The sequence below is a fragment of the Rhea americana genome, unplaced genomic scaffold (assembly GCF_003343005.1).
Source record: "Rhea americana isolate MKP2758 unplaced genomic scaffold, rheAme1 scaffold_56, whole genome shotgun sequence".
In the NCBI taxonomy this organism is placed as follows: domain Eukaryota; kingdom Metazoa; phylum Chordata; class Aves; order Rheiformes; family Rheidae; genus Rhea; species Rhea americana.
In genome coordinates this window covers 1663167-1688120 of record NW_028186712.1, presented here as the reverse complement: position 1 = coordinate 1688120, position 24954 = coordinate 1663167, and the positions used below count along the sequence as shown (strand labels likewise).

At 35.2% G+C, this 24954-nt stretch overlaps 1 protein-coding gene across 7 annotated transcripts in view; it reads right to left on the bottom strand.

Annotated features, from left to right (window-relative positions):
* ROBO1 (roundabout guidance receptor 1) overlaps window positions 1-24954 on the bottom strand; it is a 723192-nt gene that overhangs the window by 62439 nt on the left and 635799 nt on the right. For all 7 annotated transcript variants that reach the window (XM_085318890.1, XM_085318895.1, XM_085318896.1 and 4 more), the window contains 3 exons: window positions 23010-23130; window positions 19291-19429; window positions 17882-18009 (listed from right to left, as the gene is read on the bottom strand). In XM_085318890.1, coding sequence (XP_085175016.1) covers window positions 17882-18009; window positions 19291-19429; window positions 23010-23130 — 388 coding nt within the window. The remainder of the gene's footprint in view (window positions 1-17881; window positions 18010-19290; window positions 19430-23009; window positions 23131-24954) is intronic.

Genomic DNA, 24954 nt, shown 5'->3' with positions numbered 1-24954 from the left:
TAAAAAAAAAACGTCAGTATAGTTGACAGCAACAGATATGCTGAGGGGGCTATCAGAGAAAAAAAAATCTAGTGTGTTTTAGGCTGTTCACTCTCACGTCTTGAAACATGTGCATTAAATGAAAGTCCATTTACTTAGTGTTTATGCATTTCCATTTCCTTTCTGATCATCTGTCCAAAACTAATTATTCTCTCCCTCTTGTCTGGGTTGAAGAATAAAGGGAATGTTTTGAATCAGACTTTAATAAATTGAATGTTTCTTTTCTTCCTTTAAAAAAAATCTCTATTTACAAGCTTTTCTTTAAAAAGAGTGTAAATCATGCCATTTAATGATACAGCTCAATGTGTTTACAAAAACCAAGTAATTGTGACTTTAACTAGAATGAATTCAGTAATACTAAAAGTCCTCTCTAGACAATTTGTTTTCCTTGGTCATGCCGGTAGTATTTTTTTGTTATCATCTGTTTCACTTGTCTGTGTCTCTGCTCCCTGTTGATCTCGTAGCAGAATATACCGTTTCTATTGCCCTCTGCTTTGAGGGGAATTTTTAAAGGATAACATGGTATTATTTACATTTGGATACAAATGCTACCATTCTCTAGAATTTCCTTAGATAAGAAACCACATGAAGCTAAGGTCAAACCAACCTACAGTAATTACCATACTTCAAAACATTTAACCTTGAAACATTCAGTCAAGATCTTGGAAGAGGATGTGGGAAGATTTTGTCATGATAGCATGTTTAATTTATGGAAAGGTGAAAATGTTGGGGATTTGCCACAGGGTTGCAAGGTATGATTGGGAAAATGGAAATGAGGGAGAAGTACCTTCATTATGCTGTTGGAATTTTAATATTGGGAATAAATTTAGTGCTTTTAGGGCTTGGCTGGCTCTGTACTAAACTCACAAATACCAAGCAAAATGGAAGTTTGAGTTTCTAAACTCTCTGCTAGTGCATATGACAGATTTCACTGCACTAAAAAATGGATCTAGTTATCAAGAGATTAGAAAAGCTGTGATCATCAGAGAAATAGCTGAATCCTTGTGATTTAGGTACCTGAAGACGATTGTCCAGGAAGTACTGAACAGGAAAAATGAGGGAAAATCTAATCTCTCGGGTAAATTCTACTACAGTAGAATTTGCAAACTAAATATGCCTTCATCCCTATGTATAGTACCCTAAATATGTTATACATGCCAATTATTCTAAATATACCTATGTATATTATTCTAAATCTACTCCCATTACAGTAAAAAATAAAAATCCTAATAACTTTAATGCCAGAAGAATGAAAACAGGATTAAGTGAAAATTTGTTTTTGATTTCCACTCAATGTTGAGGGCACCGGAAGCATTTTCATCATTTTTTTAAAAAATTTCAGTTTGCTTTTACACCTTGGGTCACACACACATGCATGGTATATAATGAATTTGATGTAAAAGATGCTGTAATAATAATGCAGTTAAGTAAAAATAACTTGTGCTGTCCTTGAAACCTTTAAAACAAAAATCATTTTGTTTTATAGAACACTTAAGTTCAACTACATGCAGTCACTGAAGAGAGACGATATCAGGATTCAACCCATTATATCATTTAAAAACAGACCGAAAGTTAGCAACCCATTACCTTTGCTCTTTGCCATAAAGTTACCCATACTTCATGCAGAATCTATTCTGTGCGATGTGTCTTGTCAATAACAAGGAAAAGATGGGAGCTGACTGGTTGAAGGACATGGAAGGGAATGGATGGGAAGGGGAGGAGAAGTTCTCGTCACAGTGATACGATGATTAGAAGATGGTCAATAAAATTTCAACTTACCAGACACAACTAAAAACAAAACAAAACAAAAAGAAAACATGGAATAAATAAAATCGAACAGACATGAAACAAACCAGAGTAAAGCAAAATTTGAAAGAAAAAAAAATAACAGAATCCTTGGTGAGGACCTTAGAAAGCACATACATATTCTGATCTATGAGAAGTAGGTCAAAAATGTTGAACCACATATTTTGCATTTGATTTTTAAGCAGAACTCTATCAAATTTTGAAAGAAGGCTGTACAGTAAATGGGTAACAGGCTAAAATAACGGTCAGGCAACTTGTGTTCTACTCCAAGCCTTTCCAATACACTGTGTGCAACCTTGGATTAAACCTTTTTAGTAGTATTACCGTAATTTGTTTCTATTAATTTCTCTGTGCCAAGAGCCTTCCGTAATAAAATTCACCTGAAATCTCCTGTAAATATAAATTCACATCATTGCTGAAATAGAACAATGACATTTACACCCTTCCTAAAGATTCAGACATCTACAAAGAGAAAATACTTTTCTGAGGTTAACAACTAATAAATAGGAAGTTTATTCAAAAAATAATATTTAGGCCGCTTACCAATCTTTTCCATATAATGACTACTATATCAAGGTCCCAATGCTCAGTATTAAATTCCAAATGCAAACTAAATTACTATTAACATTAAAAGATTCCTAACGTTTTTCCTCACCAAAAAACTCAGTTTCAGTAAAATATCCGAAAAAGAGATTTATTGCAAAACATTGTATTTCTCAACAGCAGTTTTCCAGTAGTAAATTTTCCTTCAATTATGGTTGAAATTTTTCATAATCTTAAAAAGGCATAGATCATGGCAGGCTGATTGCACTTTTAAAAGAAAAGCATTTTCAAAAGCACTCCAACAACATATCTCTAATTTAAAGAACAAATTCAAATAAAAAGGTAAAAATGATGCATTTATAAAACAAATAGATACTGATACAGAAAGTCAATCAGAAAAAGAGTAGTTGGTACAAACTAATTGCACTAAATGCCCAGAAATATATAATTTTCTTAATGCATCTTACAAATACTAAGTCTTTCAAAACTTTGCTCTTGTCCCTTTACATTGAAATTAAAATAGCTACTGTTCACCAGGGGGTACACTTTTGTAATGAGTTGGTAAGCACCTGCAACACACCATCCTCTGGTAAAATACTCGGAGGAAACTAATAATATCCAGTCTGCCAAAACTCATTAGGTAGGAGAGTACTGACTTACTGTTCAAACAAATGAAACATACAGAGGACTCCAGGTGTACAGTGAAAACAAAGCAGAAAGAGAATCAGCTATAATATTGCAATTTGGTTTGCGTTCAAGGCAATAAACTGCAACTGATTGTGCCCAAACCGGGTCATTTATAGAATTCACTGTTGATGTTAACGGAGACACTTTTTAGGAAGTAATCCCAAGCAGAGGAAGTTGAACTGATGGCATTTCAAAGTCTTGATTTTCATTTTAAGGAAGGATTCTGTATGTATGATAACCCTCTTTAAGGATGTGAGTTCAGTGTTTCTCAAAGAGAGCACCAGCATGCATAATTCTGCTCAGATCATCCTGGCAGATCTAGTATTAATAAAGGGAGCCGTCACGGAATGATACACATTGAGAGAAAAATACATTCCTCATCTCCAAGACTGAGCTCCTACCTGCTCTCTTCATCATACGGAAGTACAGCACACACTAAGCACCCCTTTTTTAACAGAAAAGCTCCCTACTAAACCTGGGGTCTAGAATACTTGCAATTACAGTGTGATCTGTTCTGGAATTTGGAATGCCTCTCCATAAAAACGAAGTCATATTCTAGACAAAATAGGCTGATAAGAGAAATAATGGGGTACTCTAATGAGCTGAAATCCTTACACAGTGAAAGTAACTCTAAACTACCGATTTTCCATTACTTAAAAAGTGCCTACAGGAGAAAAATTAAGTCTTCTTAGTAGCTATGTAAATCTGCCTCCAAGTCCTCTACTGAAAGTTCACTTGGAATTTTCAACAGATAGGAATCTGTCTTGGTTGCTCAATTACATTTCCACAAATTAAATTAACTTGTAAGTGCTGAATTTCCACCTTTCTTTTTGCTGGAAGGTTTTGTTATTGTATGTCAAAAATAACCCTGTCAAGCAAATACATTTTTTGCCCACCTGTAAAAACACAAGGGATACTGATACATGAAAATAAATCCCTATAGAAACAGGGCATCACACTGATTACACATTTGTGGCGAGGGCAAAGAGTGAAATTTTATAGAAAATGATAAACAGATTTGTTCAGGGACAGCATGTGGTTTAAAAAAACAACAACAACAAGGACAGACCACTTTCCTGGTTTGATTTACATGCTATTGATATTTACAGTTACTAAAACTGAAAAGCAAACAGTTTTTACTCCATTATTAAACATTTGATTTGACAGCACTTTGCTAACAGTTATTAAGTAAATTAATTTCCCCTGTGTTTATCACAGCTTTTCATATAGCAATTAGAGAGAATAACCTGTTTGTAAAGACACGAAAGTAGCATGTGAAACCACAAATGACAAAAAGAATAATACCTTTGCCATTAAAATAATTTCTTTGATGTGTGAGATTTATCAAAGAAGATACATGTCCAGTCACTGAACCAAAAAAAAAAAAAAAAAAAAAAAACAAAGAAAGAAAGAAAGAAAGAAAGAAAAGTGGTCTCCAGATTAATGCATGATCTTCTAATACCTTATTTGTGACAGCAATCCTATCCACCTCACTGAGACTACTTGTTTCATTAAATCTACTCTCAGGAGTATCAGTTTGCAATTTCAGGACCCAAACTACAGACCAGAATAGTTGACAGATGTTAGTGGAGCAACTACTGTACTTGACAGATCTAGGGTTACAGGCTTATAGGACAGTTCAGGTCATAAGGAACCTCAGGAGGTCTCTAGTCCAATCTACTGTTCAAACAGGGTCAGATATGGGTCAGACTAGGTTGCTCAAGGCTTCATCCAGTTGGGTCTTGAAAATCTCCAAGGACAGAGACTGCACAACCTCTCTAGGCCACCTGCTCCTCTGCCTGGCCATCCACATAGTGAAGAAATTTCTCCTTATATCCAGTCTGAACCTATTTTGTTTCAGCTTACACCTGTCATCTCCTGTCCATGCACTGCTGAGAAGAGCCTGGCTCTGTCTTTTCGACAGCTTCCCCATAGGCAGTGGGAGCAGCTGCTAGGTACCCCAAAGTCATCTCTCCTTCAAGCTAAACAACCTCATTCCCTGAGCCTCTTTTCACAGGACATACATGTCTGAAACCTCAAAATACCATATATAATACCTACACTTCCAAATAACACATTTTGTACTTCTTCCCACAAGGTGAATGCAAATATAGATCTACTGTTTCTCCATATGTGATCAATGGGTTAATATCTAGAATTGATATAGACTTGTGCCTATTTCTTAGCCTGACATTGGAGAAGCTACAGTCTTCACATACCTCATTCTTGAAAGTTGTGGTAATAATTCTCTGCCTCAAAAAGAAACAGGAAAATGATATAAATTTTCATTCAATAGTAATAATAAAGTGCTTTTGTGATCCAGAGATTCAAGTCAATATTTAATTACTATAGAGTATTTTATTCTGCTTATTAAATGTTATTAATTATTATTATGACTTCTTATTTATTAATATATTTTAAGGCTCTCAGAATATATCCTGTTATTTAGCTAACACAAGTTGAATACATTTGATTTAATTTGATCTTAAGATTTAAGATTTATTTTTGTTTATTTGAACAAAAGGCTTTATGTCTTCAAGGACTGCTTGACACCCTTAGAGCAGATAAAGGCTGATATATGGGAATCAAGACAATATAAAGCTATACCAGAGAAATCAAACGGCAATCAAATTGCAGTCAAACGGCAGTCTTCAGGCCAACATTTTTACACAACATTTTAGTTTTCATATAAATCCTTGGGCTTATGATAAACCTGGAATATGCCAGTCACAGTGAAATTTCAAATTACTTTCAATCATTTTGTGTCATTATTCCTCATTCAAGTGAAACTTGATCAGAGGTTGTCTATGCCTGTAGAAACACAAACTGGGAGGAGATGAGACGATATGAGATGAGATGATAGTTTGAGGCTACGTGCTTGCATGTGCTGGAAGAGACAGCAATGCTGGGAGCAGGCATTTAAGATATAGCTGGCCAGACAGAGATTGGAATGAGAAGAAACTCTAGAGCTAGCAATATAGCACAGAGGTAGCTATGCTATCTGGAAGGAAATACTGCAATTTTTCAGAACGGTGGAAACTTTTTGAATCCTCAGGTGTTTATGAGTGGCTGAACAAAGAACAGAAAATTTTGGTATTAGAATTATCTGCAGAAGAGATGTTAGGGTTTCAATATGCTTAACAAAGTGCTCAAATGCTCAAACTTGGATTGCTCGCTCTTAAAAAAAAGTCATTCTGAAGATCTTTATTTACTCTTTTTTTATCAATAACTGAGCTAAAAAGCAGCCAACCTCTTCTGGTCACAAATATGTTTCATTGTTTAATCTGCTAAATTCTGAAATCTAATTAACACTTTTTACTTTTTAAATCATACCTTAAATCCTGCAAACACTAGTATCTGAAAAAAGACCACTGCAGGCCTTTCTGCAAAGTGACTACCAGATTCTGTTGTTGCTGTTCTGCAAACAGTTTAAGGCAATGTGCTGTCTTCCATTTCCCTTCCAATGATTTGTAGGCAATTTTTGGTCTTATCAAAGCAATCTAAAACCCCCAATATCCTTGAGATGCACATTTCTTTGCAGTCATGTGTAGAAAGTATCACTTTCTACAGAGAAATCAACAAAGGCCAAAATGTCTACTTCTGAGAAAATATAAATCCTACCATTCATCTGTCTGCAGGTGACAGTCTGGGAAAATTATGGGAAAATAATACCAGGTACATTATAGAAGAATTGTGGTATCCTTTCTTGCTCTCATTCTTTGGTCGCTATGTATTCTCAGCTGTCACTTCTTGATATCTGGATACACATATAAATAATTTATATTTTCCCAGATTTTCTGCTAAAATTCACATTCATAGAAGTCCTTACTGGGATATCTTTCCTCACCATGGATGCTTATATAATACATAGAGCCCTGGGGCATCAAATGTGATTTTCTGCAGTGAAAACTTCTGAGGAAAGGTCTACCAGTCTGGCTCCAAGCAGGCCACAAATACATAGTTCAGCCAAAATACTTATACATGCTTTTTAATATTTCAAATCAAAAGTGATGACTTGTAATTCCAAGCTCCAGCAAGGAAGTGACTGTGATTAATTATGACAACTGGAAAAACTCTATTTCAGATTGTTGCTGAGATATCAGATAATCCATCTTACATTTATAGGAATAAGTGACCATGCTACTTTCAAAATGCACCTGATGAAAAGGAGGAAGACAGAAATGTAAACCAACTGAAGAAGAGAAACAGATGAATTACTTTCTATAACAGCACTAGAAGCAAGAGAAAGAAATTCAGAAAGCAAGCGGTTGGCTAAGTATTAAGAAAAACAGTTCTAATAGAAAGAAACTGATTCTGAGTTTTAGATTCACACACAGAAATGCTAATTATGGAAAATCTCAATATCAGTTAGCTCCCCCAATGTACCTCAAGCCCAAGTTTATTGATACATTTTTTCCTAATTTCTTATATAGTTGACCACACTCGCTCCTCAATAAGGAGTTTGAGAAGTGAAGACTTGGGCCTTAACACAGAGGAGCACACACAGCACCCAACTGGCAGGCTGGATTTAGCCTGGTGGCTACCTAGTGGCTACCTGGTGGCTTGTCACCCAGAAGAAAAAGGGCAGGCGACCGTGTGTACTCTGGAGGGTTAACATGGGATAGAAGAAAGTGGTCTGAGGTGGGAAAAGGCAAGCACTGCTCCTTAGCGCTGATGGTGAAAATAAAGCCTTGAAAAAGCCGTTACATTTAGAGTGGGTACACGCGTCAGGGGCGAGACCCAGGTGAGGCTATGTCGTTACAACATGCACCTAAAAACGTATGTCGTAACATATACAGCATGGCAGTTCAACAACATCAATTCCACAACCAATTCTGGAGATCAGACTAAATTGCCAAATGTTCAAAATCAACGATTTTCTCTATTGCAGCAAGTCGAAACGCATCTGTCCTCAGCTCTGCAGACGGAGCCACAACGGGTTTGTGGTTTTTATCATCAGTGTCAAAATGTCACTAAGCTGCTTAGCTCTCTTCAAGGGCTTAAACCCCATCCTGTGCTGATAAAGAGCACGAGATGTAGGCACTAACCAAACCCTCCCGCTTGTGTGCTGTTTTGTTTTCAGGAGCTATCAAATGGTATTTTAATTCCTGATGAATTTGTGGCCATTTTTGAGATTTAACTAGGACCAAGAGGTTTTTTTCCCTTTTAACTGATGGCACCGGGCAGTAAAATCTGACTGAATCTCGACTGTGTCTCAGTTGTGCAAAAATACTACATTCAGGCCTGCTTCACAGCAGGGCAACGAATCCCCTTTCAAACATTTCAGTGCTTAAAATGAAGAGGGCTATACAAGTGAGTGTGTGTGAAGGGGTGTGGGGCAGAACCTGCTGCAAAAATCTGTGGCAGAACAGTGTGAAAAATGCACTCACTTGAGATTTTTTGACTTGCACAGTTTGACTGACGCTAAATAGGAAATACTAAAGCCCATAATCTCTCCTTCTGCAGGAGTGAATTAGGAAGATTTTTACATTAAAATCTAAAATATGGAAATGGACTTTGCAGTGTGGTTTTAAAAGGTGGCACTACTCAGGTCAATACATGTAGCACGCTCAGTTTAAAATGTTTATAAATGTTTGGAGTCATTGCCTTGAGGTGACAGGGAGAAAGCTGAAATGGGGGTGGGGGAGAGGGCTGAGAGGAAGGGAAGGATTTAAGTCCTGCTAGAAGTTTGTCTCCTGATCTCCCCTCCTCCTTCCTTGTGAGACACGGTCCTCCTAAACCATCCTACCAGCTAAGAACAATTTAGTTGAGCTCACGTAGGACTGGTCTAACTTTATTTAAACCCCGCAGCAATGCAGTAAACTCCAGAATTCTGGTTCCTAGGCTTTATTTTTCAGAGGAAAATTGTCTTCCTCTCTGTTTATAAGAACCTAGGTAATTTGGGGTACTGCTGTAATCTAAGTAATCATGACTACAAATATTTATACTTAAATCTTTTAAGAGAGTAAAAAAAGACAGACAAACTTTAAATAAACTGAGCAATAGAACAAGAAGCTTATGATAGCCGGATACTATTTGAGCAATTATTAGGAGCTTCCAACTGCATTTTTTGACTTAGGAAGAAGACAGTAGAGCTTAAAAGGCAATGGAGTCTATTTTTTTTCTCAGCTGTTTACAATAGCAGAGCTTTATATTTGGAAAAAAAGTATTTAAAATCCATAGCAACCTTTTTCTAATAAGTTAAAGATATTTGTGAAAAGCAGCCAAAGTCCAATGATAAATGGATACCAAACACACATGAAAAATGGAAGAATCATAAATCTCTACAATGAAGTAACTTTTGATCATTATAAAATGTTATTTGTGACATGCAATCCCCAGTAAGGAATAGTGTTGAGTGAAGTGGATACTATTTCAAAAGAAATCTGTGCTTTCTCTTGATGGTTATGTCCCCCACCACCACCCCTAAAACACACAGACACACAACTCAATCCTGCGTATGGCATGCTAATACCTGAATTTACTTTTGTGATAGCGTTATCTACAAGGTAACCATGACATTTTAACAACTTTTAATTACAGGTAGCAAAAAAAATCACAAACATCTAAGAATTCCATCTAAGATGGAATTAGCCACCAGGGCAGGGAATTTTTATGGTGATGAAGGCAAAACAGCAAACAAGCTGCTCAGAGTAATGAACTCAATCTGCAAAAAAAAANAAAAAAAAAAAAAAAAAAAAAAAAAAAAAAAAAAAAAAAAAAAAAAAAAAAAAAAAAAAAAAAAAAAAAAAAAGAAAAAAGAAACAGCAAAACACTCAGCCTGTCCTTCATACAGTGAGATCTATCAGGCAGTGGTTCATTTTTGCCAAAAAACTACACCACTATATAAATTGTTGGTTGTCTTGCTGCAGCTATGATAGTCTAGGGATACTACCAAAAAAGGTTTTGAGTTAATATCTTTAATTAGGCTAATTATATTCTTGGGGTAAAAATCTGACAAGACCTGAGCACTCAGTAACTTTGGAGGAAGAGGTAGAAGAAAGGTCATCAGACACTGCTGGTGGAAGACTGGACCACCACACGAATCTGAGGTGACTTCTTGCTCTGCACAGAGAAATCAAAGTATCAATACACTACCTTAACTGTGTCAAAAGAGAGAGTGGCTGTTGAACAGGGGGAAATGCAAGTGCCAGGGGAGCTCTTTGCATGCCCCCGAAGCAGGCAAGGAGCAGACTTCCCTTCACCGTGTGTCTAGCGAGCCTGGGACGTTCATGAGAAATTGGCACGCAGCGCTGTGCCTGATCTCCATCCAGACAGCTTTGCCTGCTTGTTTGCAATTTAATCGTCTCATCTTTTTCCATCATCAAATGAAAAAAATATCTGATCCCAAACTTTGGAAATTCATGTGTGGCCACAGGGATAAGAGGAGCAAGCAGGAATCTGCTGCAGAAACTAATGTGCACATACTTGTTATTTAGCATTTTAACCTAAAGAAGCAAGTATTTTCTTGTACTGAAAGATCCTGACGTTGAGCCTGCTAGGTGACACAGTTTGCATGTGAAAACTGCAAGGTACTTTATTACCAATATTTGTTCTAGAGTGTTACTCAGCACCTAACAATAAAATGTTTTAGTGTTTAAAGAAAACATAATTCATAGTCACAAGCTGTACCTAAAACAGCTTATCAAAATAATGCTTGAATGCACTGTTATTAAAAGTCAGCCTTTTTTGTCAACAACTAATTTACAGAGATGACTGATTTTAAGGGCGCATGTAATCTAAGAAAAATAAGGGAGTATATTTCTTTAGATTAAGGCAAGTTTGTATTTTGTTAAGTTTGAGAGCAAAGATTATTAACCTTCTTTTTATACTTTGCAAGGAACATTAACAACACTGCATAAGGATACTTCTGATTATCATATCAAACCAAAGAGATAGATAACCTTCATGGTATCTGTCTTTTTAATGATAAACACTATATAGTTCATATGAAAACTTTAAGAATGTTTAGCATAATTTAATATAGCTTGAGTTTATTTCAAAATGAACATAGAGCACAGGCACTTTTAAAATTAATTAAACCACTTCTTGCATTCTGCTTAATTTTATACATAAAACCAAAAGTCTCCACGCAACAACTTGCAGTAAACTTCTACTCTGTCTATTCCAACGGCAAAATTATTGAAATGTTATCTTCAGAATAACAGCCACAAAATATAGCCTGCAACAGTGATGCCTGCTACAAAAGTAAATGATTTTTCCCATTTTTCCCTTGCTGTAGGGCTCAGGAAATTGCAGGCACTAGAAAAGTCTTCAAATTTGCTTTGCTATAATTTGAGTGCTGAAGTATTTTATAAAATATATTTTCTTAAATTCTCTGCAGTAAGTGATTAAAAAACAACATTTTTAGGAACTTTACAGCAAATAAAACCTTTTCAGTAGAAGAAAGTTTCAACATATTTTTATATTATGAGTTCTCTAAATTATTTGGACTTTTTGTGTTCTACTTACTGCAAAATATCTGTCTTACCTCCTTGTTTCAAAGTACTAAATTGCAGCAAGGGATCTCCAAACATTTTTAGCATTATTTCCCTGTAAGCAATTGCTGTCATTGTCATGAGACACTACATAAAAATGTAAAACTCCAGATAAAAACTATAGAAGTAGCTGTATATTAAAATACTTTACATGGATTTGAAGTAACTGTAAATCACTTCTTTTTTATTTCACTGAAATATTTATTGATTCCTTCTTTTACCTGTATTTTAGCAATGCTTCAGGAATCTTGATGTTCATCACTCACATCAGTAGAATAAGCACCTTCAGGGCACTAATCTCATCCTCAGACATACAGACATCCTCACATACAGTTCCTCTGATTAACTTTTAAGATTTATATTCATTCACCAGAAATAGATGGCAGTCAAACTCCTCAGATCATTGATAGATATCTCAAGTGCTGTCATAGTTTACAGCAGTCATTAAGGGGGAAAGGGCTGTTTCTTTAAGCCACACAAATCACAGGAAGTGGCTTCCCTCATTTATCCTGCCACAAGTTTATTAATTAAGAACTCCTGAAGTTCACAGGAACAATCACTAATATTCTTCCTTTCTCTTTCATGGAGACTAAAGACAGAATATGACCTAAACCCAGTTCTTCTGAAAGGACATATATTGACATATAGGGAGATACATAGGCAAGTTTAGATTTAAATCCGGATCCTAGTTTTCAAATTAGTGTGTTTAAATCCATGTATGATCTAGTGAGGCCTTCACTCTAACACATACCACATATCTGTATACTGTACACCATATATCATATACCATATATATGTATACCATATATCTGAATAGTATTTCTTTAATTTCATGAAAATCTGCATTTTGTGCTTGTTATTTTAATGTATGTAGCTCAGATGCCCATAGAGCTATTATATTTCCAGCCAACTATAATGTGTACCAGCAGGCTGACACAGTAGAAAAATGTATTTAATATCTGACAGATAAAAGAGTAAATCTTATTCCCTTCCATTCCTGGGGTATTCTCATCCCTGCCCAGAAGCCCAATCAGACAGATGACTTTTATAACAGGCCTTGAAGTTGCTTAGTACCAAGACAGGGTGGAAAGAGGAGAAAATTCCAGACCTCAAGCATGTGCCGCCTTTCTGGATTAAAACTCTCTGTTAGTTGACTAGTGCAGCAAAATCACACCCAAGAGCCATTTATTGAATGTCCTGGTCGCTATCAGCCTTACAGATTAGCTCTGCTGACCCTAAGCTTAATGACATCATAAGCCAAAAACCTCGTTATCAAAGATCTCCTCTGTAAAATACGAATTTGCCAGAGTCATTTCCAGAGGAATTCTTCTTTTTTTCCTGCCAAAACAATAACACTGAATGTCTTCAGTACCTTTGAATGCCGATTTTTACAGATCACTATTCAGTTACTGCTGCTGCATGTTTACATGCAGGGAATTTTAACAGGTATTGGGAGCTCCTCCAGAGTCACCGTTTGAGGAAAAAAAAGTTAAAGAAGTTTGAGGATTTGCCATCCTGTTGGGCACACATGGGCAGTCCCCAGCAGTGACAGTTTTGGTATTATTCTTGTGAAGTGCTAGTCAGCTGATCTGCTTATCCTGGTTCTCTTCCAGCTCCTGCTGAGAAGCAACTACGCTGTCATTGCTACGATGCTTCTTGGTCAACTGACTAGTAAGGCTTCCACTAGAACAACAATTTCCAGTGGTATCAGAGAGGAAAACTTGTTTCAGCATAAATCATAAACTGAATATAAACTTAGATATTAAAACAGGCTTAATTAAGCACTACAAACAGGAGTGAAGCAAATGGAAGTAGAGGAAGATTTGCAAAACCTTTGGCAGTTAGACTTACTCAGAAGGGCTTTCATGATTAAATGTGAAAATTGCAGATTTTAGAAGAAGCTCTACTGCGACATCCACCAATGGTAAAGCCAAGTCTTTTTACAACTCGAGTTCTGAGGCATATATTTTTGATAATTTTGTATATGCCGTAGGAATATGGGCTTCAATTAAACTGTATACAATATTATCACATTTGCAGCCCTGCTTCAAGACATCAAGCTAAGCAAAACCCGTATTAGCAATCTCCAAGAAAACATGAAAAGCATCTTGCACATATATTAAATACATCCGCAATAAATACATCCAACTTGCTTAGGGCTAGAGCAACAGAGAGATGTGGTGGGCCCAGATGTACACTCTCTGCCATCATTTCGCTCTGCTGGAGCACATCAGCTACTTACTACACATTGGTAAAAGATAACTTATTGCCCTCTGGACTGTTTCTTAGCAGTTCCTATTGATTGCGATATTTTTTTACTAATTAGTCATCTCCTAAACAAAACTCTTCCATATGTATTAGTAAAGCTTCTGGATGCCTTACATATGTGCTACACATTGCTACAAAATGAAAACAGTGGATTGAGACATTCTCATTTTAGCAAAATGCAAGCAACAGCAGGATTAAATTTTCATTATTTAATTCTCTAAGGAGAAAATAAGTTAACTTGACAAACAGTTTCAAGAATAGAAATGCTTTTAAGTTGCAACAGTAAAAAACTAAGGGAAGGGTTCAGATTTCCATGCCAATAGAGAATCTCAAGTTTAGTTAAGGAACATAAGTGAAGTTGCAATAAAAATACTGCATCTGCACATCACCTAAAGAGAAGAAACACTTAAAATTCCCCAAGTTTGGAACCTGAATAGAGGGAAATATTGCTTCCAATAATCATCACAAAATAGAATCTGTGATGTTAGGCGCCTTGAGCAAAAAGAACATCAAAATGAAACTGATGCACTCGCCTATCGTTTGTATTTTCTACAGTTAGTATCCAAATATATAATTGTTGAATAGCTGAATTACCTGAGCTGATGATTTTCTATTCCAAAGATACAGACAGAGTTTGTACGCAGAAGTACCAATAGCTTAGATTAGATTGGTACACTGGGCGGTTTTCCTGAGATATAGAGCACTGTTGGGCATGTCTTATACACTCCGATGTCTGCTAGATCGAGTAGGGTCAGCGCTAAGCTAAAGCTAGTATGACTGCTAGACACAGGCTAGCTCTCTGTTGAGACACTAGGTTATCAGTTCACCATATTTCATCAACCTGTTGTGGCACATTGTGTTTCAGTCGGAACAGCAAGTCAGCTGCATAGACACTTAGAAATTATGACTGCTCCTTTCCTAATACAGACATGCATCTTCCGGGGTCACCATTACTAATTCTTGTATTCTTTCTTTGCACAGTAGTATGGCACGAAACCACCACAGTCTATTCCTGAGATACGGATAAAAAAAAGGGGGGATCTCTTTGTCCTTTGTTGAATTTAATGCATCTACAAAAGAGGGAGATCTCTTTATACTTTACTGAATTTAATGAAGCTACATGGTGGCAGATGTAACTCTTTGAGGCTGTTGTTTGTAATATAACTCTATTTACAAATATGTAGTAGAAATAACTCTGGTAAAACAGAATACACCTTTATTTTTTAATCCTTACAGCCAATGAAAAGCACAGAAAGACTTATCATTTTCATTTCTTAAATCAACCTGAGAAAATAGTATTCATATTAAATATACACACATATTCCTCAATGAGCTGTGTATCCATGAACACTGTCAGACCAATGTCATCTCAGCAGTGGAAAAACAAGATCAAATCTCCCTCTCAAAATGTAGCATTATGCAGTTGACTCTAGAAAACATTGTGTGTGTTTTCAACAAGACGGAAAGGGAAGGAAGAAATGGGAGAGAAGGAGACATGAGAAGGAGTAGAGGAAAAAGAGGAAAGGAAAAGAAGAGAACAAAAAGGAAGGGAAAAGTGTAACAAAAATCTGGATGGAAAGCATTTTTCCTAGTGCAATGCTTTTTTACGTTTTTCTATAAACCTAGGTAACCTGGATACTCTAATAAATGGATTTTAATAATCATTTACTATATCACAAATTAGCCCCAGACATTACAATTTCTCACATCAATCCATTCTATGAGCACATTAGTACAGGAAAAATGGCTCAGAAGGTAATCCATTCACACAGGGAGACAAATTATCCCATAAAAACATCCACAGAGCAAAGCTGTTACAACGTAAATATCTACTGTGTAATATAAGTGCTCACAAAAAAATTACAGAAAAGATAGTAGTACCAGTACAATGACATTTTTTAAAAATGTTTTTTTAATTGCATATTTACTATCGCAATATATTTTTCAATTAAAAAAAGAAAAACCCAACACTGCCCAACGGAACTAATCCACACCAGTGACCAGTAAGTATCTTATATAAAAACCTGCTCTGTAGAACACTAATCATGCTATTTGTTCCTAATCTATCAAGTATTACAAAGAACAACTCAATTAAAAAAAGCCTGGTGTCTTCCCATATCCTTCTCTGCAATGAAATGTCAAATATAAAATTTCATGAAGCAGAATTTTTCTCAGAACCAGGATTTCACCAAATGTATGGCCAAGTGCTAGGATAGTGAAGTTCAACAAAACAGTATTAGGACTATTCTGAACTCATCTTTTGAGCATGAAACCTTCATTAGATAATCATCCACTTAATGTACTGAACACAGGTAAGCCTTGATAAAGTCTAATTCTAGACCCTGAACATATTCCTATATTCTTAAGCTGACAACTCCATGAGATAATGTGCTGCTGCAATGTATATTCAAAAGCTGAAAAATATCCATTAGAAAATGTCATGAAATCTACCAAAATAATTTCAGTCATCCTAAGCCTTGGACTGGTTTTCCCTTCTCCACATGGGTACTGATTTAGACAAGTCAAATACAGGACTAACTGAAAACATGTCTCTCAGTCTCACAAATTAGCTATGATTAAAGTATGGGCTTTTTTACATGCTTTGTAAAACAGAAATGAAACCAGGCACATGCTGAATGCTTTGCTGAATTAAGACTTAGGTTATGAGCCTGTTGCTAAAAGTACTGCTGTTTTACCAAAGTTCAGAAGATCTCACTCTAGATCTCTAATACCTACACATTGATGTCATTTTATGTCTGCGTAGAACCATTAGCCTAAATGGGATTATAAGACTGTGTTTGCTTATTATGAAAATTAGACTATGAAGGATTAGGGCTACCAATATCTTAGTTCCAGAAATGTAACTGCTCAATCAGTCATAAAAACAAGTTTCCTTAATACTAACATGTTAATTTGAGTTTCAAGATTCTGTTGATATAAGAAGTGTTCTCCAGAACAAATCACTGTTCTTAAAATAGTTCAGTCTTTTTTTTTTCTGAATAAATTGTGTTTGCTTTTCATGTGTTAATTTTTATTCTAAAAAAAAGAGTATAAAAGCTGATTATTTTGCAAACATCAGTTTTGATGCATAAATAGCATGACAACTAACAAAATAGAACGTCTCAAAATGCTTGATTTTATGAGAACTTCAACAAAAGAATTCCTTTCTATATTTTCTAGCTACAGATGTTAAAGACACCAAGTGTTCCTTGCGTCAGGCACTGGAAAATGCTGAGCAGGTTAAGGACAAGACCTTTCCTGTTACAGAAAACGTGTCAAAATAGGGGCCTGTTACTAAATAAAATACTTTTAAATCTATACTTCCTCAGAACTCCATAATGACTAATTCCCACTGAGCAGAGAAAAGGACAGAAGGAACATCAGTGCTTAACAAAAAACCATCAGTATGACATCATTGCCTGTCTGCTAGCCAGGAAAGGAAGAGGGGGATTATCTGAATGGTGAACATCTGGATTGTGTATATAAAGGCAAGGAAGAATTTTTATACGTACTAGTTCACTGAGTTCCACTGAATTTTTATCTTACAAAGAAACAGTAGTACTATGATATGCTTTTGTAATGAAAAGGCAACACCAGTGGTCTGGGTTAGTGTATTAAAAGATATATACACACAGATTTATCATACACTGCTTCTTTACTAAATTTAATTGGAAAAAATGAGCAGTACTTGAACTTATAAGTCTTCCTTTTCAAGTCAGAGCAATGTGGTTTGGTAACACTAGTTTCTTCTTTTTGTCAGGGTTTCAGATACAAAAATTGTAAGCAACATGTTTCTAATCACCTGAGTTCAAAATGTATTTACTTCCCCATCCTGTACTGTAAAGATCACTTACAAAAAAAAGTTGAATCTGAAATGCTTACATTTCTTAATAATACTACTCAAATCAAAATGGTATTTTTACATGATTTATTTTACAACCCTGCACAGAGTTACTTATTGTTACAATAATATCACCGCATTAAAAATCCATTTTTTTTTTAATTCTGGGTTACAGTATTAGATAAAGAAACATTCTTACCTTGAACCGTTAGAGTTGCTGATGCTTCAGCTTTTCCAACCATATTCTCTGCAACACAAGTATATGAGCCCATGTCTCCTGCCACGACTTTACGGATTTTCAAGGTATGATCATCGCGGATTTCGTATCTTTAAATATACACAGTAATAAACAATGACTACTATGGGAATAAGACAAACTTTGCACAATTTCTGTAAAGTGTAAGAATGGTGTTTTTGCTTTAAAATATTTTTATTCATACACTGACATGAGAAAAAATATTTATAAAGTATTTATAAAATGCTATAAATTGATAATGTAAAAAATCAAAATTTCAAAGCAAAAGACATATAAATATTTGAAAACCTATTCTGATTTCTTTTGCAATGTGTGAGTTAGTTTCATTGACCTCAGTAGAAGTTCGGTAGTATAATACAGATGTAAAGGTCTAACACAGAACTTTTTACTATTAGAAATCTTCTAATAGGTAAATTTAATAATATTTATTATTCTAAAATTTCTCCATTTGACTATGAATTTGTTAAATATAGTTGAAAAGAAAGCATTGTTCTCAGAAGATAACTCAACTTGCTTAAAAAGATAAATCAAGATAAATCACAACTCATCCAAACATTTTTTAAAGAAATGATGTGGTCTTATACTATTTCCTTTCCTTTCATCACCTTTTTTCCTCTTCTTTGTGTAATGCAGTCAATATGTTTCCCTTCAAGAAAAGTGGATTTTCCTCTTAAAAATGCAATAGCTTTTATTAAAGCTATAGACTAGATTAACAGGAATCTGGGTTTGGATGACAGGCACCAACTGCAACTGCGTTTCTTCTTTCAGCCCTCCAAACCCCCAACAGTTTTTTCACTGATGATTGGGAATTTAAACAAAATGAAGAAATAATCTATCACAAAAAGCATTTCTTTTTAATAAGGTGTTTTACTTTTTGCTCTGAAATATAGCAAGGATAGAAGAAAGTAAATGGGAGACTTAATAACAAAAAACATATGTCCCACAAGTAGCTTTGCACATTAATAGACTACATTTTATATCAATTGCAATTCCCATATGCACTTGGTGTTGCAAGCTAATTTATTATCTAGTATATATTCTTCAAAAAGTGTAATAATTACAATAGACTCTTCAAGTGAAGAATTAATCTATGCCAGGTATTACTGACTGAACTTGGTACATTTTTTGTTGTATTTATTCTGTGTTTTCATCATAAACACTCGAGTACAAATGCTTCCTAAGTTTTAGTATAATCTTTAAGTGCAGTAGAGCACGAAGAAAATAAGAAGTATCTTTTTAAATCAGCTGGACCTTCTCCACTCAAGCAAAAGAATTGCTAGCTGTCCAATGTCAAAATGCTACAATATACACCAAACTGGATTTTATCAAAGAGACAGCTTCATGCACTGCACCTTGTTTTCGGTAATTCTCCATCATCTTTCCTCCATCTTACTGTAGGGACTGGGTCGCCTCTTGCCTCACATTTAAACTCAGCACTGTCATCCACAGTTACGGCCAAATTACTCGGTCTCTTCACAAAAGATGGTCTTTCTAAAAGAAAATGAAAGAAAAGGGTATTAGAACTACAAGTCTAGCAGTTCTGTGCCTGAATTGCTGTTTTCCTGGATCTTCTGTTTTTAGGGCAATGGGAGCAGTGCCATGAATATGATGGAGGCGGTTCTGTCACTGCTCCTCTAGCTGCTGACCCCAGGACAAGCACTCAGCCTGGAGGCAGAAGCTCCACAGCCCTGAAGGTGTCTGGCATCATGGCCACCAAGATAGGAGGCCCAGAGCCTCAGCGGCGGCTCAGGATCCAGTCACAGGGTTCTTTACTTCTTACACCTTATCGTATCAAACACAGATAAAAGAAACACAACTTAAGTCCAAGCCCAGCACAGTACCTCTCTGAGAGTGTTTGCAGGTGTCACTAGCAACTCATGTATGAGGCAATCATTTCAAATGCTCTATTAGAAAGAGAACATTTTCTTTCACTAGCGTATAGAGAATAAAACAAGCCCAAAAAACTCCATAATGTCTTCTTTTTAATTCCAAAAATTGCAGTTATCCCTGAATTACATTGTAGGGCATGGATGACCCCAGTTCTGGCTCAGCAGAGTCAGATTAATTACTGGATACTTTTTCTGAGACAATACGGGATCTCAGTTCAGGCTGTGTAGTTCTGGCAAATCCGCTGCCCATTGGAAACTTCAGGGAAGGCATCAATACATTTTCTACGTAGACATAACAACACAGTCTATAGCTTTATGATGCTGCGATATTAATAGAGTTTCACTCCAGACTGAAGTGCAACGAGGTTTGCACATGCACAAGGAAGAAAATGTTGTTAATAAATAGTGGGATAATCCAGGAAGGATTACCCATCTAGAAAGGCAGCATCTGATGACGAAAGGATGTCCAGGTTTTATAATCTGTAAAAGAACAGGAAAGGTTTAACAAGGGAGTACTTTACAGTTTCCTTTGCCTAAGGCAGATGATCTTGCTGCCTATAAAGCTGTGAAAGCTCTGAGGGAGCTGAGAAGACAGCTACATGTTTTGACTTGCATGTACTAAAGATAGAAATATCATCTCCCTGGAACTGCAAGAATCTCAAGCCATTGGCACAATCAGGAATTGAATACCCAAAAACATTCCATAGGTTTCTCATGGAGTACAAAAGAACTGGACAGAAGGATAAAGAGACGAGCCCATATTATTCGTGTCTGATACTTGTGTTAGGTTTGACAAGGCCGGTTCTGAACATCGCTTTGCTTTTCCAAATAGATTTAGAGATTCAGTAGTAAAAAACCTTAGTGAATGGTTCAGAAAGGACTGAAATGCAAGTGAGGACTAATCAAAGCCCTATGCAAGAACTTCCTTCATTCTTGAGGATGTCCAGACCAACTGGATACTTGTGTTACAGAAAACTTGTCTGTATCTGTAATGTTAGACAAGTAATGTCAGATAAAGTTGATCTTTAAGCCGTCAGTCATAGTTTAGGTTCATCTTTAAGAAATGAGAAACAAAACAGCGACCTACAGAAATGAATCTAACCATGAATTAAAAAATACATATATAAACCCCCCAACCTCTCTAATTTTTTGTAGCTGCATATAATACGGACAAAATATTCCAGATTAAACTTCACTGTAAAAGTAGTTTTGGGAAGAACATTCAACAAAACTATGAAAAAGTGCTGTCCTGGTAAGGCCAACAATACTGTGCAATACTAAAAAACACGAGGCATATAGTTTTTAGAACAATTTCCTGAAGGAAGAGTAATTGTCCAAGAATTTTTTGTCTGCTCATTCATACTCCTCTTATTCAAACACATAAATGGATGAAGGAAATCAGCACTGACATTAGTGTAAGTATTTATCTCTGTCACACAATTATTTGGTAAATAAAAGGAAAGCTTAACAAGGATCACTTTGAAATTTTCTAATATTATGGTTTCTGGCATATAATCCTCCTCCTGATCTAAAGTAGAGACCTGAAAGTGAAAGTTCAACTTCCAAATAACCACAAGCCATAAACAAAAGATTTATGTTGAATGATATTAATGTATGAAGTCAGCATGTTTCTTAGTCTAAGACAGGCATGAGTTGAAAAAATAAAGTGTATTAAAGACTTCTAGACATAGACTGATAAGACTTTCAAAGCTTTACTTTCCTGTTTAAAAATAAAACCTTACTTGCTTTTCCCGTCTGAAAATCAGAAATACATTTGAAGATCCAGATGTAGAAAAAGAAGGCAAAACAAGCCATCTCTCTGTAATGAATCTTGCTTAAAAGTTTTCAGCAAGAGAATTAAATTAATACTTTCCAACATTGATTATATAATAATCCATATTATGTTTCTTTCTTTAGTGGTAGAGTGCACTGACTATAGTTAACCAATACAATTAAACAGGAGCCTAGTCTCAGAACTAAACCCATGAGATGCCTTCAACTCTATATTATGCTTGGAAGTTCTAGATCAATTTGACAATAAATTTCTCCCATTGAAAGTGTCTACAAAGAAAATAAGAAAGAAAGAAAAAAAAGAGAAACAATATAGCAGATCACAGAAAGTCTTCCTTAGCTTCTAAAAAGTTACTGCACTATTTTTAAGATTTCAGCAACTTTAAGATAGCATATGCTCTCATTAAGAAAAAGCCTGCTTCACAAAAACTGTAATTAGGACTTCAAGTTGCCTGTGCCTTGATTCTAAAAAATAGTGAAGGAAGACAGACAAAAGTTCTAAAGACTGAGAAGACTTGTCTCAGACTTGAATTAAAAAAAAAAAAAAAAAAAGAAAGAAAGAAAAAAGAAAGAAAAAAAGACAGAAAGAAAGAAGGCAAGAGCTAGGGTAACTGCAACAGCACTGTAATGGAAACAGAAGAGCTCTGATCTCATGGCTTGGATATTCTCAAATTGGAAAGTCCTGTGATGATAAAAATTTCTATTTCTTCTGCAAACAGAATTAAGCTACCTTGACCATTCCTACTTTGAAGTAACATCAGATGGAGCTTGAATGAAAATTACCAAAATCATATTTACAGAGGTCAGGAGACAACCCTTAAATAACGAAGATAGTTTGAGATTTTGCACTGGAAGTATAGCTTCTTTTCTGCAATGGCAACAAAAAATAAAAATTTCAAATAAGTTATCTTGAATGCAAATCTATTTTTAATGCTAAGAGGAATTATCATTAGGATCATTTGAACAAGAAACGTTGTATCTTTGTAGCACACTACTATAACTTAAAAGATAATTGCTTAGAATAAAAATATGGAATAATTCTGATCTTCTTCAATGAGAGAGAACTATTAAGGGTCTACTTCATTATATTAATTTTTGTTTTGCTATTTTTATTGTTCTGATGCACTCAGTAAGTGCTGGGATTATTTTCAATTTGAAAGCCAAGTACACAAGTGAGTTCTGATAGCAACAACACTCCAAGGTGGGCTGCTAAGGCATTAATTATCATCCACTCACTGGAATGCAACTGTGACAAAATTGTTTTCAATATAAACACTGAACACGAAGCAGAGGAGAATGACCCTTAATAAAAAGTTTCCAAGGAAAAATTAAAAAGTTGGACATTTTCATTTTCATGGAGATTATCTTTAGTACAGTCTTAAAAGACTTACCTAAAACAGTGAGCTCTGCCACTTCACTCTCCCGCTCTCCAACCATATTTGTTCCAACACAAACATACTTGCCAGCATCATTCTTTCTTGTATACGTGATCATAAGCTTTCCTCCTCTGATCTACGAAAATCAAGGTTATATTCATTAACTTGAAAAAAGCCTTTTTGTAATAGATAATGACAAAAAACAGGTTAGCAGTGATCTTCCAATCATGAAAAGTGAAAAAAAAAACAAATTTGTTACTAACTTAGTTTCCTCTTCTCATACAAAAACTTACTTACCTGAGTTTTACTCTTACAACTCTGTTTTAAAGCCTCTCAAATTTATACCTCTATTACTCTTTTTTTATTTCTGCCTAATGTAATACTGGCTTTTCAATATTCCGTTTAATGCTTATTGGCCAGAAGTAGTACACTTCCTTTCCAAATATTACTGTATTTTGATATAATTAAACAGAGTACTAAAAATTAGAACTAGATATAAATCCTATTTTCACATCAAGTGTTGTAATGACTTTTTCTTAATAAGAAATGTATGTATTATCCTGCTAGTGGATCAAGCTTAGTATTCTGAATGAATTTTGTCCTTATTTTGGTTTCCAGTTCTAAAGGAAAAAATGGAAACGTTTTGCCCTTTAGTTCTTCACCTGTAAATAAACAACTTCAAAGGCAAGCAGCTGGGCAGAAACAACTAAATCCTAATGGAGAAATAAATTAATAAGGTTATGTTCTCAACTCTTAATTCAGTTCTTTGGAAGATAGTGGAATCCAGTAACCCAAAATAAAACAACATATTTCCCCCTTGTGATTCCAAATGTTATTACTTCATTCAAATATATATTAAAAGTATATGAAGAAATCTGATCTCCCTTTAGAAACATTTATTCTCCCCCTTGTTTTAGAAAATGGTTGAAAAGTTTCAAAGTTCACCAAAACGCAGTGAAATTGCATAAACAACTGAATACATATCATGTTTACTGCAATTATACTAAAATACTACTTAATTATATTAATTATATTTTTAAGTGAACATATGCTTATGACTCAAATCACATATGATAACTACCGAAGCTGAAGACATTAATGGAATAAAAAGTAAAGCTACATTAAAGGGTCTAATGTGGTCAGTGACAAGAAGGAGAATATTCTCAGTATGAGACACTTTGCTCAGGTTGCCTGCAGCTAGAAATCTATCCCTGAAAATTTGACATCTTGAGCAGCGTGAGGCTATTATTATCATTGTAAGATGTATGCACACAAAGATGACAGTCAGTTATTGAGATAAATGAACATGCACATGTGATGTAGATAGTGTTGCATACTTCTTTTGCCTTTGGCATTCGTTGTTTGAGAACAAAAAAGCACGTCTTTTATCATCCAGGAATCTAGAAATGCTGAAATTTCAATGGGGATTTGAGTCATGAAGAATGGAAAAAATAAAGGTAACCTGCAAATACATTTTCTAAGAGAATCTAAGTGCACTTATAGATTGCTGATTGCCTCAAATGTTAAGCATGAGAACAGAATGTAACCCATAACTAAAAGTCTATCTATATTTATTCCTGTTTTACTTCTCCCTAAATCACAGGAAGTTATTTATTTAAAAATATATAGAGAGAGATTTCTATGTGCATTTTGAGGTACTTACAGAAATATATCCAGATATAAGTACAAAAATGTATTCTTTTCATGTATATCAATATAGGAATGAATTGGATTTAACATAAAAGAATATTTGCATGTCACAGGAGTCACAAGAATTACCTGATGATTTCAAACCCATGTAGCTGAAAAGTTGTGATTTTTATACATATCTTAAAGAGCTTAAGTCCCATTGATATTCAACAGCACTTGTGCTCCTTCGTGATTTTAGCACTTAAGAAAATCCCATCCAAAGCCCTTACAATATGACATAACTGTATATTTTGTACAATCTCCAACCTCC